Here is a 20879-nt window from a genome sequence, read left to right on the forward strand (position 1 = left end):
CCTGGTCGCTAAATTATGACAGAATTTATCTATCACCAATTCATCGTTAATTAGTGATAGATTATGTCCGTCGTGAATCCGTCGCTACATCAGGACTGATTTGGTTTTGCGACAGATTTTATTCTGTCGCTACAATTTAACGACAGATATGTATCCATCGCTAATGTTCATCGCCAATTTAACGATAGATTAGCGGCAGGTTAAATTCCATCACAAAAATCGACTGATTTAAATTGGCATCGGATATTTGCGACGGATACATATCTATCACTAATCCGTCGCAAAATTTAAAAAAAAAAAGAGCCTTGAGGCGTGCGCCTCATATGCCTTGAGGCGCATGCCTCGAGACGAGGCGCGCCTCAAGCTGATGCGTACATGCCTTGAATTTTTTAATCAATGAGGGTTAAAGTCCTCATTTGACCAAAAATTAGGATTTTTTTACATAGTTTTAACTAAGTTGCTAGTAAAAAAGCGAGTATGATCCATAAGAAACTGAGTCTCAAACATAAGCCCAAGAAAAAAAATGAAACGAAGACAGAACAAAAATGAAGGCAAGAGCTCGACTCAGAGAGAGAGAGAGAATCTATGCTTGTTGGAAATTACGGATTTTGCCCATAATCAACATAGGAAACAACTGCATTTTCGACATGGAAGCTAGTAATCTCTGCATCATTGAAAAGCCATTGATTTGGTTGAACTGACTCAACCACAGAAGATTGCTCTATTGGAAAGCTATGAGTCTTCTCTTGAGCAAGAACTTGAAAATGGAGATGGGATCATAATCTAAACAAGATACCAGGAAAGACAAGTGAACAACCCCCTCCCCACCACACACACACAAACAAAAACGTAAAAAAAACTTGAAAGTCTGGAAGAGCCAGAAGGTCCTCCATTCATCAACCGATCTAGTTTTCATTCATAACAACCAAGAAGATTTTTGCAGCAAAATCCGATAAAAGATCGTCTGGATCCGACGATCGCTCACCTGTTTCGCCAAGGTGCAAGACCTATCCGGCGAGTTCAGGATCTTGTAATAGAAGACAAAGAAGTTGAGGGTGAGTCCGAGGTGGATTGGGTGCATCAGAGCCGGGTTGGCGTTAGCGATCTCCTGAAAACACCAGAAAAAAAGAAAAATCACAAAAAGAATCCATAAATCGTTAGCGACCTCCGCGAGGTTGACGCGCTTGGGGTTGAGCATTTGCTGGATGGACTGGATCGGTCGGAGGATGCTGCCCAGGAGCAGCTTGGCGAGGATGCCACCCGTCTTGGTGCCGCCGCCAACGGAGGGGTCGTCGTTGTCGTCGCCAGAGATGATGCAGTCGATGCGGACGACGACGGAGTCGACCTGGGGGAGAAGGGAGGCGAAGCGCCCAGAGACGGCAGAGCAACGGCCGAGGGCCTTGACGTCGCCTACCTTGTTCAGGATGAGGAGCAACACGAAGTCAAGAAGCCGATCGAAGTGGTCCACCACCACCGTCGACATCCCAAGCCACTCTGTAACGAGAGAGAGAGGGAGAATTTCGTTTCCTAAATTGGCTGGTTTAAATGAAAATTAGCGACGAAAATTTTCATTTGCAAAATTTGTCGCTAATTAGCGACAGATTAGAGACGAAAAAATTTGGCCGCTGATTCGTTGCTAAGTTGCGACGGATCTTGAGACGAAATTTTTTGTCACGAATTCATCGCTAAGCAGCGACGGATTCGCGACAGAATTTTTTCCATCACTAATTTTGCAAATATTCCGAATGTTAGCGGTGGATAGATTTCGCTCGCTAATCTGTCACAAATTTGCGATGAAAAAATTCATCGCAAATTTTCGTCGCTAATTAGCATTTTTCTTGAAATGTCCTTTTTTATATTCTCTACAATAAATATTTATAATAAAAAAAAAAAAACTAAAAACCATGTTCTTAAATCGGATTTAAGATAAATCCATATCTCAACTAAGATAAAAAACGTAACCCAAAAATCAATTATTCACTCAATCAAAATGAATTCGAATGGACCCTATAGAGCCGCTAGTGGTTTGCTTCCGCTCTTGCATAAAAACCAATTCAAAAAGGATTTTAGCAACAGTGATATATATATGCTTCGTACATATTTTCACGTACATCGATATTTTGAGGAAATCCTGAATTTCTAACGCACTTTTTCCGGAGAACGATAACGTTGACCTTCCGTTGTTTCCTTGCTCTTTAATTTCCCCCCGCGAATTCCATTCTTTTCTTATCACTCAACCAAACACCGAAAAGAAAAGGAAAAAAACAGAAGAAAAAGGGAAAGAACACGTCTAGCGCGTCCTTCTCTCTCTCTCTCTCAAATGCGATCCTTCGCGGAAAACCAGAAGGAGGAGGGAAATCGGTAGGGTTTTCGTCATCTCTCCCCTAATATCAGCTGTTCGTCTACGAGATTTGCGTCTCCAATCGCTTCCAGAGGAGACGCAGAGGGGAAATTTCTAGGGTTTGCCTCCATCGTATTCTCCTCGATCTCGGCCGTTCATCCGTGAGATTCGCGGCCGCTATCGGTCGCGGAGGAGAAGGGGGAGAGAGGATGTACAGCAACTTCAAGGAGCAGGCGATCGAGTACGTGAGGCAGGCCGTGCAGGAAGACAACGCCGGCAACTATGCCAAGGCCTTCCCCCTCTACATGAACGCCCTCGAGTACTTCAAGACCCACCTCAAGTACGAGAAGAACCCCAAGATCCGCGACGCCATCACCCAAAAGTTCACCGAGTACCTCCGCCGCGCCGAGGAGATCCGCGCCGCGCTGGACGACGGCACCGCCCCCGGCTCCGGGGGAGGCAGCAGCGTCGACGCGGCCGTTGCGACCAGGCCCAAGGGGAAGCCCAAGGACGGTGGCGGGGACGGGGATGGGGAGGACCCCGAGCAGGCGAAGCTTAGGGCGGGCCTCAATTCCGCGATCATCAGGGAGAAACCGAACGTCAAGTGGAGCGATGTGGCAGGGCTCGAGAGCGCTAAGCAGGCGCTGCAGGAGGCTGTCATCCTGCCGGTCAAATTCCCCCAATTCTTTACAGGTTGAAGATTCTCTTATTTTTCCTTCTATTCGTTTTCTTTTGGACTGGTCTTGTTGTGTTATTTCTCTTTTTTTATTTATTAAATTGGTTCATTTTTTATGCTCTGCGTTCGATTGATCGAATTTTGTGATATGAGATTAATGAAATAGATGTGTGTTGTGTTGTTTGGTTATTATGTGTTTTATGGATCGGATTTTGGCTGGATTATTTGGTGATGTTCGGGTGCAGCTGATTGAATTGAGGTGCTGCCATCGAATTTTGAGGCGATCTTATGGTGATACTGGATTTTGGTGCGTTGATTTGGTGGCATTTATTGTTTTTTGTGATTGGTTGGAGTCGTGGGTTGTTTATCTGGGTAATTGCGGGTTTGGTTGAGTGCATTTCGGCAGGTGAGGTTTCGGGTTGAATGATTTCTTGGTTGCGGGTTTGGTTGGAGTGGTGGGTTGTTTATCTGGGTAATTGCGGGTTTTGATGAATGGGATTTGATTGAATGAACATTGGTTACTGTTTATATGATTCCTCTAATCGTAGCTCAGGTTATGCCTCGTTGTTTGTTTAATCGCCGATGCTATTTACATGATGGCCTTAGTATGCATTTGATCTCTTTATTATTTTGATGTGGTAAATTTCTGGTTGCTTTAATTCGTCCATTAAGGAGATTTAATGGTTTTACTGATTTTTGTTTTTGCATAAAAGGGATATATGGTTCCTCGATGACTAATAGACAGAATCTATGGGTGTTCAAAATTCTGTGTGCAAGAATTCTCTGGCACCCAAAAGATTTTTTATGCTCAAAAGCAGGGCTTCCACGAAGGGAAGTGGAATCAGGCAACATGTACTTTTTAGGCATGCAAAGTAAGGAGTGAGAATCTGATTGGCAAAATCCAAGGAATCAAATTCTTTTTTCCTTTTCTTTTGAAATTTTTAAATTTGAATAGGCTTTGGATAATATCAATATGTTACTCTATAATGATTTTTCTTTAGTTATCCTACTATAGCATTACAAGAGTAGGTTTTGACATGTATAACAAGAATACAAATACATATATTAATATCCCCATCCTTTTAATTACTTGTCTTACTAAAATACCATCTTAAATTTTTAGGATAGTGCCTTATTAGCTAATAAAATCTAAATAAAAGATGTGTTCCAATTTTCCAAGAAACTAGAAGTTTGGTTTAATTCCGATATTGCTCATGCTTCCCATTCCACTGGTAATCATTGTTTGCTAGTAAGTGTGCTACTCATGGTATATGTATCACACATCCATGCACTTTCATTTGATAGGTTAAGCATGATCCCATGCACTTCAGTTGCATTTCTAGAACATAATTTCCATGCTTATCCCTTGCCCTTTGATATACTTTTATGCATAGGATGCACATTCCCTAGGATGCTCACTTCCTGTGGGTAACATTGTCAATCATAGACACAAATATCGCTGATATATTTAATTTATCGCCAAAAAATGATAATCATCTAATGAATTAAAAGCAATTTAGAAATAGTCTACATATCACCAAATTTAGGTTTCTTGTGAATTGGTCATTTTTAAGAAAAAATGTAATAATAAGTTAATAACAACATGCAATATTATACACAAGGACAAGTTGTCTTTGTAATTCAACAACCTCGTATCTTTTAAAATAAAAAACATAATAATAGAGTTCACAACTATGTCACATAGGTGCGGGTGCGGTGATGTGACACTTTAAAAAAACTTGGGTGCGGTAGTATATATATATATATAATTTTTAACAATTAATAGTAACACTAATGAAATAAAAAACAATTATCATAATATCATCAAATCAATTCATCATGCATGCAATAAATCAAATTAACAATCTACAATTCTATTCTTCATCATAAAAACTAACACCACAATTAAATCAACCTAAATATATTATTGAAACAATCAAACAAGTAAAGCATAAAAGAAGTAAATTATACATTATACTAATAAAAGAATCAAACAATGCATAATTACATACCAAAAGTATATCCTATACAATGTATATGATGACTAAGTAATGAATATTAATAATTTTTTGCTTCATAATCAAATGCATCATAAGAAGGAATATTAGGCTCAGATAAGTCCATGTTTGTAATATTGAAATCATGCTCTCCCTCTAAGTCACACTCTTCTGGGTTTACATCCCATAATTTGGATGATCCTTATCTGCATTGCAAACCCAATTTGAAAATGTTAAATACAAGTATATTTAAATGAAGAAACTAAGAAATAGTCAAATAACGAATAGAGCAATTAGTACCTTTATTCATCATTGGTTCGCAAAAATAGTTGAATATTAGAATGAATATATATTAAATCCATTACACGCTTGCTGGTGAGTTTGTTTCTCTTCATGTTGTGAATTTGAGAATAAATGCTCCAATTTCTTTCACAACAGGATGAACTAGCAGGCTGAGATAGCAATCTTAATGCAAGACATTGAAGAAGAGGTATTTTTGATCCAAATGTTAACCACCATGTGATAAGATCTATATTCTCCTCCTCTCTTGCTATTAATGCATGTCCATATAATCTCGAAGATGAAAATTTTTCAAACTCTTGTGTGACTTGATTTAGAATATATGATTCTCGATAAAGTCTTACTATACACATATTTCTATGCCTTGATAACTCTGGGTCTAAATTTGGAGGGACATGACCAACATAATGTGCCATGCAATGTAAAAGAGTGTTGCTCTTATCCCATCTTCTGACTAAAATTGAATGAATATGATTAAAAAATTCTGATCATTTAATGCAGGATTTTTTTCTCATGCTTAAAAACTATAACTTGTATTTTTTTAATCATATTATCCCACATTTCATAAACTTTGTGAAGCATGAATTCATCCTTATCAACTTCTCTCAACGTTTCCCAAATAGGTCGCTTAAACTGAATAAAGTGTACGACTCTATCCCAAAACTCGTTATCAACAATGAATTTCTTAATTTTTTGAGCCTTGACAATATCATCAACACGATAGAATGTTCAATTCTCATCAGTCACTATGTTAACCAAAGCATTCTTCACTTCCTTAATTATTTTCACCATCACAATGATTGACGCAAAACATGTTTCAACAATTTCAGATTAGAATGCCTATTAAATATAGTATTAGCATGATGATAGTTGACAACAAAATTCTTAATGCTTTTGACATTTTTTTCTAATTTCTCAATCCATGAACATAGAACATATGTTGGTGAATTTTCTTCTTTTTTGGGGTTGCAGGTACTCCTGAGGGCCAGATTCAAGCCTTGCTCTACACAGGGAGTCCAAAAAATATGAGGATACTCACTCTCCAAACTCAATGCTGCACTTTTACAAACTAGAACAAACTGGAGCATTGTCTGTGATGATTTGCACTAGTTTTTTATCACCCACTTCTTTTTTTACTTTTATAAACAACCCTTTCAAATACTCAATATTTTAATATTGCCCAGATGCATCAACTTCTTTCAAGAATACTAGGTCACTAAGCGAAGAAGCAATGAAATTAATCAATGGATGCCTTTGAATATCTGTTCACCCATAAAAAACAATGAAAACTTAATTTTGTTCCCATGAAAATTTCTTAATCTCTAGCAATCTCTCAGCATTTGCCCTCTTTTCTGCAAGAATTGTCGTTCGTAGTTTTTCTGAGCTTAGAGATACATAGCCACTCAAGTTACAATTTACCAATGAAGTAACTAAATCCTTCCAATAAGGATTTCTAGCTGCATTAAATGGAAGTGAAATAGAATAAAAATACCTCATTACTTTTTTATCCATCTCCTCCTTTCCATATGTATTGAATGATGCTTGTATTGTTTCTCTTTCTTTATCTTCTACATTCATTTTTCTTTTTTTTTAACATCTTCTTGGTGGCTTAAAAAGAGTACACTAATTGCACAAGAATCATTCATTGTCTTCCTCTTTTCATATTCATCTTGTATTGTTTTCGTATTGCCTCATCAACTCTTTTGCATCCTGAAATGTCATGTCCTGATATCTTTAGCGAATGAACCTTAACTCTTGTGTAAGACTCAACATAATCTCTCACAAAACTTGCATCAAAATTTCTTGTTTTCACCACCTTTTCTAGTTTTTTCAAGCTTATCTACATGTGCTCATAGTGGTCCCCCATCATCATATGTTGCAGCTAACGAACTTGAATCAACACTACCACTACCAGCATCACTAGCAACAAAACTTACATATGGGGATGAGGATGACACAAGTTCTTTCCCTTTATCTGTTATTTTTTATCTTAAAACAAAAAAATATTATATTAAAATAAAATTTATAGAAAAAAACAAAAACAATAATCATCGATGAAAATACTGAACTTATATATAACAAAATGCTAATTTAAAATGACATAGATTAGCTTTTTAACTTGCAAGGCCTTCTAAAGACATCACTTGTGGTAGAATATGTCACCACTAGCTTCTTAATTTAAAAATCATCTAGAACCATCCTTAAACTAAAGCAGAATGACTCATTAGGAAAGGGGCTTCCAAACTTTAACTTGCAAGGCCTCTCGAAGATATCACCAACAATATAATATTTTGAGCATTGAACATGTGTGCCAGAGCCAAATTAGAGCTCTGCTACCATCTTATAATGTTTATTATTAACATGTTGCTATATTTTTAAGGCATTAGGGTGAGAATAGTGAAAATACCAAGGACAAAAATACATGTAACAGAAAATACCCTTGTAAAATACAAGTAACATTCAAGAATTCCTGGGAGAACGATAACCACCCCTCTAAAAACCATAACTTAAGATCATAAAATCGATCGAACCAGAAAGATCCTCTGAAAAACTCTAACTCCAAGAGAGCAAATGACGAAAAAAGAAACCTGAAATCTGGAAAAGATGAAGAAAGAAGGAGAGGGAGAAATGGGAACACGATCGAGCACTCTTGGATTTTTAGGAGCGAAGAATCGATGGAAGTCTCTATGCGGAAATTAGGGTTTATTTTTTCTGCCATTTTCCCCCTTTCTCTTAGCTTCTTCGCTAGTGATGATTGGTTCAGATTACAGAGAGAAAGAGAAAGAGAATTGATATGTGGTGAAGCAGTTGGAAGCTCACAAAGAGATTGAAGGAGAGATTGAGAGAGAGATAATGAAGGTGACATACCTCGTCATGTCGGAGTCACCGCACCGCTGGGTTGGAGACAGAGAAGAGGAGGCATCAGGGTCAAGAGGGGGGGGGGATTTTTTTGCCCTAATCCCCCTCCCAGCCCATTTCATCGAGAATATTTTTTTTTAAGTTCAAAATTAGACAATTAAGACCCTGGGTGCGTTGACCGCACCTGCATCGCATCGTGTCGACACGGGCGCGGGTGCGGCACCCGGCTGGCCGAGTCCATGTGACATAGGTTCACATGCATGCCACTTGATGTGGCCACTGTTAAAATGTATCTAATATATATATATATATATATACTGTTTATTACATCAATACCCGATAGGGGTATTTTTGTAATTTCATAGTTGTTTTAGAAAACAACTATTTTTTCCTTTTTGAATAAATGTAATTTTTATTTTTTAAATTCATTTTTTATTCTTTTTGAGGACCTAAAGGGGCTCCAACCTTAGAGTCGTTGGAGCCCCCAACGGTCACAAATGTGACCGTTGGGGGCTCCCAACGACTCTATGGGAGCCCCCTTTTGGCTCTCCTTTTGAGGCCCTTTGGCCTTCCTTTTTCCTCCTCTCCCTCTTGTATAAATAGGGGTGAACCCCTTGTGTACTCTCATTCTAGAGAGCTTTCTCTCTTCTCAATAAGAGGCTTTTTATATTGTTGCCTTCTTAAAGGCTTGTGCTTGTATTGTCCCTTTGTGGACTTGTGATATTGTCTCTTTTATTCATTGTTGTAAGTGCTTGTATGCACTCTTTATATTTCCGCAATATCTCATTACATGGTATCAGAGCCACTCGATTCTTGAAGGAAAAGTGTGGTTCGTGTATCTCATATTTAGTGGACATCTTCTCACTTCTTGGCAACATCATGGAGACAAAGATTGACCTATCTTTCAAGCTCAATGGAAAGAATTATATGATGTGGGCATCGGCAATGGAAAATAATCTCAAAGGAAAGAAGCTTTGGGGTTTTGTCATGGGGACCGTTCCGGAACCAAAGCTTATGCTCACGAAGATGGAAGAAGGTCAAGAAAAGGCTCTTGAGGGAGATGCTCGCCTCAAGGCCATTGAAAGTCATCAAAAGGAAGTGGAAGATTGGGAAAGCAATCACCCAAAAATCCTTGCGTGGTTTATGAACAATGTGGAGCTTAAGGTATGTGCTAATATAGCTAAATTTTGTAGAGACAATGAGGCTTGGTCCTTTATGAGGGGTATGTATACCCAAAAGGATCTTGCAAGAGCATACTTCTTGCAAGAAAAGATTAGAACCACCAAGCAAGGTGATTCTAGCATTCAAGACTATTATAGTGCCCTAAACCCCCTATGGGATGAATTGGCTCTCTTAGAGCCAAAATGGGTTTCTATGGAAGATATTGATTTAAGGCAAAAACAAATAGAACAAGAGCGATTGTTTCAATTTCTTTTTGGGCTACGTCCCGAATTTGAGTAAGTGAGATCTTCACTTCTCCATAGATCTATTTTTCCTCCTATTGAGGATGCTATTGCCGAAATCACTCAAGAGGAGACAAGGCTTGGCATGAGTAAGCATGTTGATGAAGTCCTTGCCGTATCAAAACCGGGTAACAATGTTAGAACCTATAAGCCTCCTCATTTTGGGAAACAAGGAAACTACAATGGAGGAAGAAAAATGATTGTTTGTCATTATTGCAATGAGCCGGGTCACATTAGACCCGCTTGTCCAAAGCTTATTGGGACCTTCAAGCCTAAAGTGGCCTCTCTTGAAGAAACCACCACCAAAGAAGATGAAGGCAAGAACAATGACATTAAAGAAACTCTTGGACAAATATCTATGGCTCTCCAACAAATGCTAAAAGTTTCTTCCTCCACATTGGGTGCGGCTATTGCTTCATCATCCTCACCCGGTACGTATTCTTGGATCCTTGACTCCGGAGCTTCTTTTCATATGACCCCTTATGAAAATGCACTTAGTGATGTTTGCACCAATTCAAAGGACTCTTGTGTCTCTACGGCCGATGGAACTTTTTTGAAAATTTCAAGTATTGGCTCTTTTAAAGATTCACAAAATTTGTGTTCCAAAAGTAAGAGTTGTTCCCAAACTAAATTTAAACCTATTTTCGGTTTCTCAAATTGCCGACCATGGATGTGAAATATCTTTCTCATCTAATGGTTGCTTTGTGCAGGATCTCCGGTCCGGGAAGCGGATTGGGCAAGGCCATAGAAAGGGAGACCTCTATTATATGGACCATCTTGATCTCCCTACAAACTTTTTTTGTTCTTATGTCCAAGAAAAAAACATGGAAACTTGGCATAAAAGACTTGGTCATCCAAGTTATTCCAAAATGTATCTTTTTCCTTTTGGAAACAAATTTTGTAAGGAAAAAGAAATTAATTGCAAAGATTGCATTTTTGGAAAAATGAAGTCTATTCCATTTCCAACTAGAACTTTTCTCTCATCAAGGCCTTTTGAATTGGTGCATTCGGATGTTTGGGGGCCTTCTCCGGTTATGTCTAAAGGGGGCTATTCATACTATGTTACGTTTATTGATGACTTTACTCGATATGTTTGGATTTATTTCCTTAGTCATAAGTCGGAAGTATTTACTTTCTTTAAAGATTTTCATAAAAAAGTTCAAAATCAATTTCAAAGTAACATATCTATTTTAAGATCCGATTCCGGTGGCGAATACTTATCTCACGAATTCTAAATCTATTTAACCCAAAATGGCATTTGCCATCAAAAGTCATGTCCTAGGACTCCTCAACAAAATGGCCTAGCGAAAAGGAAACATAGGCACATTATAGAAACCGCTAGAACATTACTTGTTTCTAGGAATATTCCAAAGAAGTTTTGGGCCAAAGCCGTTCTAACCTCAACCTATCTAATCAATAGAATGCCCTCTTTTAAGTTAAAAAATGCTTCTCCCTATGAGAAACTCTTTAAATTTTCACCCGATTTCAATCGTCTTCGTATTTTTGGTTGCAAATGTTTTGTTCTACTACATAAAAGGGATAAGTTATCTCCAAAAGCTATTGAATGCGTTTTTTTAGGATATGGTGAAAATAAAAAAGGGTATAGATGTTATGATTTTAAGAATGATAAACTATATATTTCAAAAGATGTAACATTTCTAGAAGAAGAAAATGGTTTTGATAAATTAGAAGAAACAAATGAAATTGATTATGTATTCTTATATGATCTTATTGATGACATACAAGAAGATTTTCTTGAAAACATAGACGATACTCGTGAAGTATCCCCTCTTGACATAATACTCTCAAATGATAGTGATTCAAATATAAATGTTCATGATAGTGATACCAATATAAATGTTTACTCAAGAAGAAATCAAGAAAATCCTATTAGTGCCCTCGAAAAATACTCTCAAATTTCTAAATCCATTGAGGAACCACAAGTTAGGCATTCTTCTAGAATATCAATACCCCCAAATAGGTTTGTATCCTATGATTCCTTAACTCCCAACTATCGGGCATGTTTAATAACCTTACATTCTTATTTTGAACCGGCCCACTATAATCAAGCTAAATCTATACCTCATTGGGTTGAAGCAATGCAAGTTGAACTAAATGCTTTAAAAAAGGCCAATACTTGGGAAATAGTTAATCTACCCTCACACAAAAAACCTATTGGTTGTCGTTGGGTCTTCAAAGTTAAAACTAAAAGCGATGGCTCTTTAGAACGATATAAAGCTAGATTAGTTGCTAAGGGATACTCCCAAGAATATGACATTGATTACGAAGAAACATTCGCTCCCGTAGCTCGAATGACTAGTGTAAGGACCTTAATAGCTGTCGCATCAACCAAAAAATGGCCTATTTATCAACTTGACGTAAAAAATGCTTTTTTAAATGGAAGTTTAAGTGAAGAAGTTTATATGGATCCGCCACCCGGAATAAATATTAAGCAAGGTCAAACACTTCGGCTTTTGAAGGTCTTGTATGGTCTTAAACAAGCTCCTAAGGCTTGGTATGATCGTTTCAGTGATATCATGATAAAATTAGGATTTCACTCTTGTTATACTGACACTGCTCTTTTTGTTAAACATGCAGGTTCTAGTATCGTAATTTGTTGCTTTATGTTGATGATATGATTATCACTGGGAATGATCAAAGTAGTATTATCAATGTTAAAAATATGTTAAAAGATAACTTTGATATGTCTCACTTAGGTTTTCTCAGATATTTTCTTGGCATTGAGGTTGCATATTCTCTTAGAGGATATATTTTGTCACAGATGAAGCTTGTTGCAGATATATGTTCTAAGTCTGGGATTTCTGATGATAAGAAAGTAGAGACTCCCGAGGTTATTAATGCCAAATTGCGGTTGGAGGATGGGGTTCTTCTGGAAGATCCCACACCTTACTGACAACTCATTGGGTCTCTTACCTATTTAACCATCACCAGACCAGATATTATTCATGCGGTTCACTCAGTTAGCCAATTTCAGCATGCTCCTACAACTGTGCATATGAGTGTTCTCCGAATCATTCGCTACATTCGGAATACTATCAATAAAGGGCTATTTCTATCCTCCTCCTCTTCCTTGAATCTTCTTGCTTATACTGATGCGGATTGGGGAGGTAATCCCAATGATCGAGTCTCAACTACTGGTTTTTGTGTCTTTTTAGGGGACTCTTTGATTGCCTGGCGATGCAAGAAGCAACATAAAGTTTCACTATCATCCACTGAAGCTGAGTACCGGGCTATGGCAACCACGACAATGGAACTTGTATGGCTTCGCAGTTTGCTTAAAGACATGGGAGTTGATATTACCGAAGCCTCAAAGCTATGTTGCGACAACAAGAGTGCCATCTATATTGCGAGCAATCATACTTTTCATGAACGTACAAAACATATCAAAATGGATTGCCACTATGTTCGTGACGAATTCTTACGAGGAACTATTGCTCTGCCATATGTCACTTTAGAATATCAGTTGGCGGACTTCTTCACTAAAGCTCTTCCGGCTCCTCGCTTCATGTTTTTTCTTGGCAAACTTTCCGTCATTTCCCCGTAAAGTTTGAGGGGGGGGGTGTTAAAATGTATCTAATATATATATATATACTGTTTATTACATCAATACCCGATAGGGGTATTTTTGTAATTTCACACAGTTGTTTTAGAAAACAACTATTTTTTCCTTTTTGAATAAATGTAATTTTTATTTTTATTTTTTAAATTCATTTTTTATTCTTTTTTGAGGACCTAAAGGGGCTCCAACCTTAGAGTCGTTGGAGCCCCCAACGGTCACAAATGTGACCGTTGGGGGCTCCCAACGACTCTATGGGAGCCCCCTTTTGGCTCTCCTTTTGAGGCCCTTTGGCCCTCCTTTTTCCTCCTCTCCCTCTTGTATAAATAGGGGTGAACCCCTTGTGTATTCTCATTCTAGAGAGCTTTCTCTCTTCTCAATAAGAGGCTTTTTATATTGTTGCCTTCTTAAAGGCTTGTGCTTGTATTGTCCCTTTGTGGACTTGTGATATTGTCTCTTTTATTCATTGTTGTAAGTGCTTGTATGTTTATATTTCCGCAATATCTCATTACAGCCACCACCTTAACACATTGTGGAGGGAGGGAGTTCTTTTATAGGCTAAAAGAGAGTTTCTCATCAAAATCCTTGATATGGGACTATTTCTTGTAAATCCCAACAAAATAAAAGCTGCCGCACAATACACAAAAAATCCTAAAGTAGATTCTGGTTGAATCTGCAAAGGTCCAACAAGATTAACTTCATAGTTAGGACAAGATAAATGACTTGTTAGTATCTTTACATTTTTTTTAATTGATGATATTTTCCCAAGATTTTCCTAAAAAAGATTTTTTGTCCAAAATATCCTCAGGAATTTCCTTTCCAAGAATATCATGAGGATGAGACGTATGACTATGTTGTGAAACTATGGTCAAAAGCTATGTCATAGGGACTCGGCTAATCGGGTGCGCGTGCGGGTGCAACACCTGGTGCGGTCAACCGGACCCTGGTCATTTATGTCCAATTTTTGGACAAAAAAAAGGCTCGATGAAAAGGGCTGAGGGGAGGAGGATTAGGGCACTCGAGTTTTCCTCTTGCCTGAGTATTCCTCCTGAAGTCGACGTCGACGCTCTCCGACGACTCCTTCCGACCCCTCCTCCTCAAGTACTTGCTCTCTCTCTCACTCTCACTCGCTCTCCGTCTCTCACTCTCACTGCCTCTCTTCTCTCTGTCTCTCTCACTCGCTCTCCGTCTTGAGCATGTAGATCGCGTTTGTATGGTGAGATTTAAAAATAATAATAAAAACCCTACAAAAGTCTTGGGTTTATACTCTGTTAAACATATTTTTAGTTAAACTTATTGGTGTCGTTTCTTTTTTCTTAATGAACGGAGACTTAGAATTTTGCACTCAATATTATAAATGACGGATAAATCTTGATTGTGTGCATAATTGACTGATTTTAATATAAGTTATAACTTTTTTTGTGTTTTCAGGAACTTTTTTTTTGATATTGTGATAATTGTTTTTTATTTCATTAGTGTTAATGTTGTTAACTGTTAAAACTTAAAAATTATATATATATATATATTATTTTATTTTTTATTATTTTATTTTTTGCCGCACCCGCACCCATGTGACATAGGTTAAAAGCCATTAGTATTTGCTGCAGAATGTCATTGCTTAGATGAGCATGGATAATAAGACACCAAATGGGGTTATGCTAATAAGACACCAAATGTGGTTATGCAAATGTCTAACTTCCCATTGAATTGCTTGTCTGTTGTACAAAGTTGTTTTAGTGTTCTGTTGATCGTTGATAATGTTGACCCACCTTTGCTGACAATTTTGCTGACTTGTGCTTTTTAGAGAAAATAATTGAGTAAAATAAATGTTATTAATGCGACTTGGCTTTTATGCAGTCAGTAAGCTCAAAGGGCACTTAATATGTTTTTTCTATGTTTGGAGATATGTACCTTGGGTACTTCAAAATGCCTAGTGTGCTCATGTCAACACCCGTATCAATTTTTATATAAATTGTGTATCATACAAATACAATATGGTGCAAATTGTCATTGCGCCATACTGTGACATTGGCGCTCACTTTTAGGTGCTATTGTTGACTGCTTTTGGGTGTCCACTTATAGATATGTTACATAATAGTATAATATATAATATCTATTGTATGTTATGAATATTTATACTTTTTACATCTTTTATCTTTATTTTTTAGTTGATTTCTATGTTTGCTTTGTGTGTGTGTGTATACTTGTGCATGCGTGCAATATGAGCTTGCAACTAGGGATGGCAGTGGACCGGGGGAAAATGGGGCCTCGCCCTGTTTGGATCGGGGATGGAGGCAGGGATGGAGGTTAAAATCAAAACCTGTGAGGGGATGGAGGCGAGGATGGACTTACGCTTTCCTCTGCCCTGTTCCCGATCCCTGTTAGTAAAATAACTAAAATACCTTTAGGGATGACAGTGGATCGGAGAGAAACAAGGCCCTGCCTCGCCTCACCCTGTTTGGATCGGGGATGGAGGACATGAAACGGGGATGGAGAAAAAAAATTGAGACGGGGCGGGGCTGGGGACCTTGTCCCCCGCCTTTGCCTGTCCGCTGCCACAACATTCACATCCCAACTGCAACTTTGTATTTGGGAACGATGCTTCGAACTATCGATGGATCGAAGAAAATAACACGAGAAAAAAGCAAAAGAAGAAAACAGCCACATAAAGAACAAAGATTTTACGTGGTTCAACAAGAATTGCTAACATCCACAGCTGCATTAACTTTCTTCTTTATTGAATGAGATACAATACAAGAGTCAAATTGCCTCCTTTAAATAGGAGTCTACGAGTTTTACAAGGAGTCTACTAGTGTTATTGAATATAATAAGGAGACTAGGGTAAAATTGCAGAACTACCCTTTAAACGAAAATTAGAGATTTATATATAGGTGGAAATCAGGCTCCACACTTCTCCAACAATCTCCCACTTGGAGACTGATTTCCTTTCAACAACCACACCTTGTGACTTCTCTCCTCATGCAATCTAGAATCTCGGTACGACACCTCCAACTACTATCCATAAAGGCCAACCAAAGTTATACACAATCTCAACTTCTCTGCAATAACTGTCTTGGTCAATATATCTGTCTTGTTTTTCGTTCCACGTATCTTCTCAAGTGACAGTGCACCATCAGCCAACAAATCACGAGTAAAATGATACTTCGTCTGAATGTGTTTTGTCTAAATTCTTTGACAAATTAATCATGTTTGGATTGTCGCAGAAAAGGACATTATTGTTTTGCTTTCTACCAAACTCTTTAAAGTTCTTCAACTAGATCATCTCCTTGATTGCTTCAGTAATGGTAACATATTCAGCTTCAGTGGTGGAGAGAGCGATAATCTTCTATAACTGAGAGACCCAGCTTATAGCAGTGCCACCCAAAGTGTAAACATAACATGTGGTGCTTTTACAATTGTCAACACCACCTAAATCTGCATCAACAAAACCTTGCAAAATCATGTCACCTTTGTCAAAACAAAGTGCCATGTCTGTGGTACCTCTCAATTATCAAAGGATCCATTTCACAGCTTCCCAATGTTGCTTCCCTGGATATATCATGTACCTGCTCACGACTCCCACTGCTTGTGCTATGTCTGACTTGGTGCAAAGTTGCAAACCATAACATACATCAAGTTGCCAACTACTGAATCATATGGAACTTTGGACATATACTCATAGTCCAATCTGACTTGGGTGACTGTTCCTTCGATAATTGGAAATGACTTGCCAAAGGAGTACTTACGGGTTTTGCATCCTATATACGAAACATGCTTGACACCTTTCAATACAATCTGCTTGAGACAACTTCAAAAGGCCAACTTCTCGATCTCGATAAATTCTCATCCCAAGTATTTTTTTTGCAACTCCTAGATCCTTCATTGCAAACTCCTTTGATAATTGATGTTTCAACTTGTTGATTTCTTGAATGTTAGATCCTGCAATGAACATATCATCTTCATACAAGAGCAAAATAATATAGCAATCATCAAACCTCTTAAGGTAACAACAATGGTCCATCTGACATCTCATGAATCCGTGGTTACACATGAATCCATCAAACTTCTTATACCATTGTCTGAGGGCTTGTTTCATATCATACAAGCTTTTATTTAGCTTGCACCCAAGCTCTTCCTTACCCTGCGCGGTAAACCTTTCTGGTTGCATCCTATAAATGTCTTCTAAATCACCATGAAGAAAACAATTTTCACATCTAGCTGCTCTAAGTGTAGATTTTTAGCTACAACAATACTTAATACATGCTTATTTTTGTCAATTTAATGACGGTATAGAAAATTCTCAGTGTAGTCAATACCTTCCTTATATTGGAATCCTTTTACAACCAGCTTCGCTTTGTATCTCTTGTTGTCATCAAGTTCTTCCTTGATTTGATAGACCTATTTGTTATGAAGTACCCTTTTGCCCCTTGGCAGTTGGGTTAAAACCAGTCACCTTTATCGTTAAAGGTAATTTCTTGATGGGGTTTTTTCTCGGAGAGATTTGCAAAAGTAGATAAATCTCGGGAATATCTTAGGAATATCTCGAGTGTTTAAAAAATTGAAAAAATATAAATAACAACAAAAAAAGCTAAGAAAATAATAAATTTGCATTATTTTTTTTCCAAAAATATAAAGAAACATGTTTTAAAGGTTTTAAAATATAAAAGAAACAAAAAAATAAGAAATGCAAACTTAAAATAAATTAAAAAAGAGTTTTTCCAAAAGTATCACAATATTATCATGATAACATCGTGATAATATCATGATATTTTGTCTTTTGGCGATATTTTGAAAATATCGCGAGATATTACCTTTAATATCGACTACCTTAAAATATTGGTGTTGAAGTCGGCTGGGGTTTCTGGAAAAACAGAAAAAGAAAGAGAGAGAGAGAGAGGAAGAAAATCGTTATTCTGCATTAGGCCCTAATCCCTTCTTAAAGGAATTAGTTAATAATAGATTACAAAAAGAATCCATCTATTTTTCACTAATTACATACTGCTACCCAAACTGAAAAGATATTTTCTTTTTTTCTCTTTTAACACTCTCCCTCAAACAGGAGCATATATATCTATCATGCTCAGCTTGTCACAACATCTAAGAAAGCCCACACTAGCAAGAGGTTTAGTAAACACATCAACAACTTGATCCTATGAAGCAACACGACAAGTAGAGATTTGTCCTGTCTCTACTAGATCTCTTATGTAGTGACAATCAACTTCAATGTGTTTCATCCTCTCGTGAAACACTGGATTATTTGCAATATAGGTGGCTGCTCTGTTATCACATTTCATCACCATCGGCGTTGAGGTCTATACATGTAGATCTCTGAGAACTGATCTAACCCATATCATTTCGGCTGCAGTTTTGCCATGGCTCTATATTCTGACTCAGCACTTGATCGGGCTACTACGGTCTGTTTTTTAATTCTCCAGCTTATTAAATTTTTGCCTATAAACACACAAAACCCTGTAGTGGACTTTCTATCACTAATGTCTCCTGCATAGTCAACAACCGAATAGGCAACTATATCAAAAGAGGAGCTTGGTTTGTATAGTAGTCCTTTACCTGGAGAAGACTTCAAGTACCTGAGAATCATCATTGTTGTCTGCCAATGTACTTGGTTTGGTTTTTCCATGAACTGGCTAATCTTGCTCACGGCTAGCGAAATATTTGGTCTTGTCACTGTAACATACAAGAGTTTACCAACCAGAGACCTGAAACTTCTATTGTCAATAGGTTCTGCTTCTTCAAACATGTGAAGTTTAGGATCCATTGGAATGTTGGCAGGTTTGGCTCCTAACATTCCTGTTTTTCATAACAAATCAAGTACATACTTTCTCTGTGATAGAACTAACCCTTCACGGATTCGAGCCACCTCTATACCCAAGAAGTATCTAAGAGGACCAAGATCTTTGGTAACGAAGTGCTTCTGTAGATGAGATTTGGTATCTGAGATATCTTTTTTATTGCTTCCTGTGAGTATAATGTCATCTACGTACACAACCATAACCACAACCCCCGTGGGAGTTTTCTTAACAAACAATGAGTGGTATGATGCCGACCTGTTAAAACCAAATGCAGACACACTCTCAAACAGCTTCTGAAACCACGCACGTGGACTTTGCTAACACTCCCCCTGAACCTCGAACCCCGGAGGTTGCTGCATATACATAGTCTCAGACAAATCACCATATAAAAAGGCGTTCTTCACATCCAACTGACATAAGCTCCATCCATTATGGACAACCATTGATATGACCAGCCGAATAGTGCCAAGGCGTGCCACAGGAGAAAAGGTTTCAAAGAAGTCTACCCCATACGTCTGTGCGTACCCTTTTGCCACCAACCTGGCTTTGTACCGTTCAATTGTGCCATCCGAATTGTACTTAATGGTGTAGACCCACTTACACCCAACAATATCTGCATCAACAGGTGGAGTAACCAACTCCCAGGTATTCCGTGAAACTAAGGCATCCATCTCATCTTGCATAGCAACTTTCCATTTGGAGTCTAAAACTGCCTGATGGTGATTCAGTGGTAGAGATTCAACAGATAGAGCTATGATGAACTTCTTCATGCGACTCCCAAGTCTCACATCTGTAACAAACTTAGAAATGGGATGTAAAGTGCATTGCCTTTTACCTTTCCTAATAGCGATTGGCAAATTATCATCCATAATAGAAGTTTCAGTGGTGGCTGAAGGACTTACTTCTGAGGAAGGTAGTGTAGGTTCTGATTTCAGAGGAGATCTGCGAGAGTATACCAGAGGGGGATCATGATACCGTGACCGAGTGTGAGAGGTAGGCAAGCTTGTAGGAATTGACTCCAAAGGAAGAGGGGGGATAGGTAATGGCATAACATCACCCTGATCGCATAGTAATCTGGAGGCAGTACTTGAAAAAAAAGGAATGGACTCAAAGAAAGATACATTTGCACTGACGTACTCTCTACGAGCGATGGGATCATAACACCGATACCCTTTTTTATTTCTTGGATAACCCACACGGATACACTTTATGGATTGAGCCGATAGTTTGTCTCGATGAGGCCCTAGTTTATGAACAAAACAAACACACCCAAACACCTTGGGAGAGATCGAGAAAAGAGGTGCTTTGGGATATAAGATTTTCACAGGAATTTGTTCTCCCAATGAGGATGACGGCATGCGATTGATAAGGTAGCAAGCTGTAAGAATGACATCTCCCTAATATGAAGGAGGCATACATGATTGTAGCATAAGGCTGCGAGCAACATCTAGAAGGTGTCTATGCTTCCTTTCAGCTACTACATTTTGTTGGGAGGTATGGGCACAAGCAGTTTGAGGTCGAATGCCACGATTCTTATAAAACAGTATTAACTCATTGGTTTTAAACTCGAGAGCATTGTCAGTGCGAATGATCTTGACAAGAGAATCAAACTGAGTTTTTATTTCAATAATGAGAGACATAAGGATAGAAGGAACTTTCGATCTGGCTTTTATTAAAAATACCCATGATAATCTGGAAAAATTATCGACAATGACTAAATAATAACGACATTGGGACCTACTGGGAACTCTACTAGGTCCCCACACATCAACGTGAAGAAGCTAAAATAATCTTTGACTCGATGGACTCTGACTTGAAGGAAACAAACTCCTGTGGTGTTTACTCAGTTAACAGGC

At 38.1% G+C, this 20879-nt stretch overlaps 1 protein-coding gene across 1 annotated transcript in view; it reads left to right on the forward strand.

Annotated features, from left to right (window-relative positions):
• The first annotated feature begins 2228 nt into the window (after positions 1-2228).
• Positions 2229-20879, forward strand: part of LOC149821275 (protein SUPPRESSOR OF K(+) TRANSPORT GROWTH DEFECT 1-like) — a 32502-nt gene continuing 13851 nt past the window's right edge. Inside the window, exon 1 of the mRNA XM_089982223.1 lies at positions 2229-3034. Coding sequence (XP_089838349.1) covers positions 2551-3034 — 484 coding nt within the window. The 5' untranslated portion in view covers positions 2229-2550. The remainder of the gene's footprint in view (positions 3035-20879) is intronic.

This window comes from Nuphar pumila, chromosome 12 (assembly GCF_984573655.1).
Source record: "Nuphar pumila chromosome 12, dmNupPumi1.hap1.1, whole genome shotgun sequence".
Lineage (NCBI taxonomy): Eukaryota > Viridiplantae > Streptophyta > Magnoliopsida > Nymphaeales > Nymphaeaceae > Nuphar > Nuphar pumila.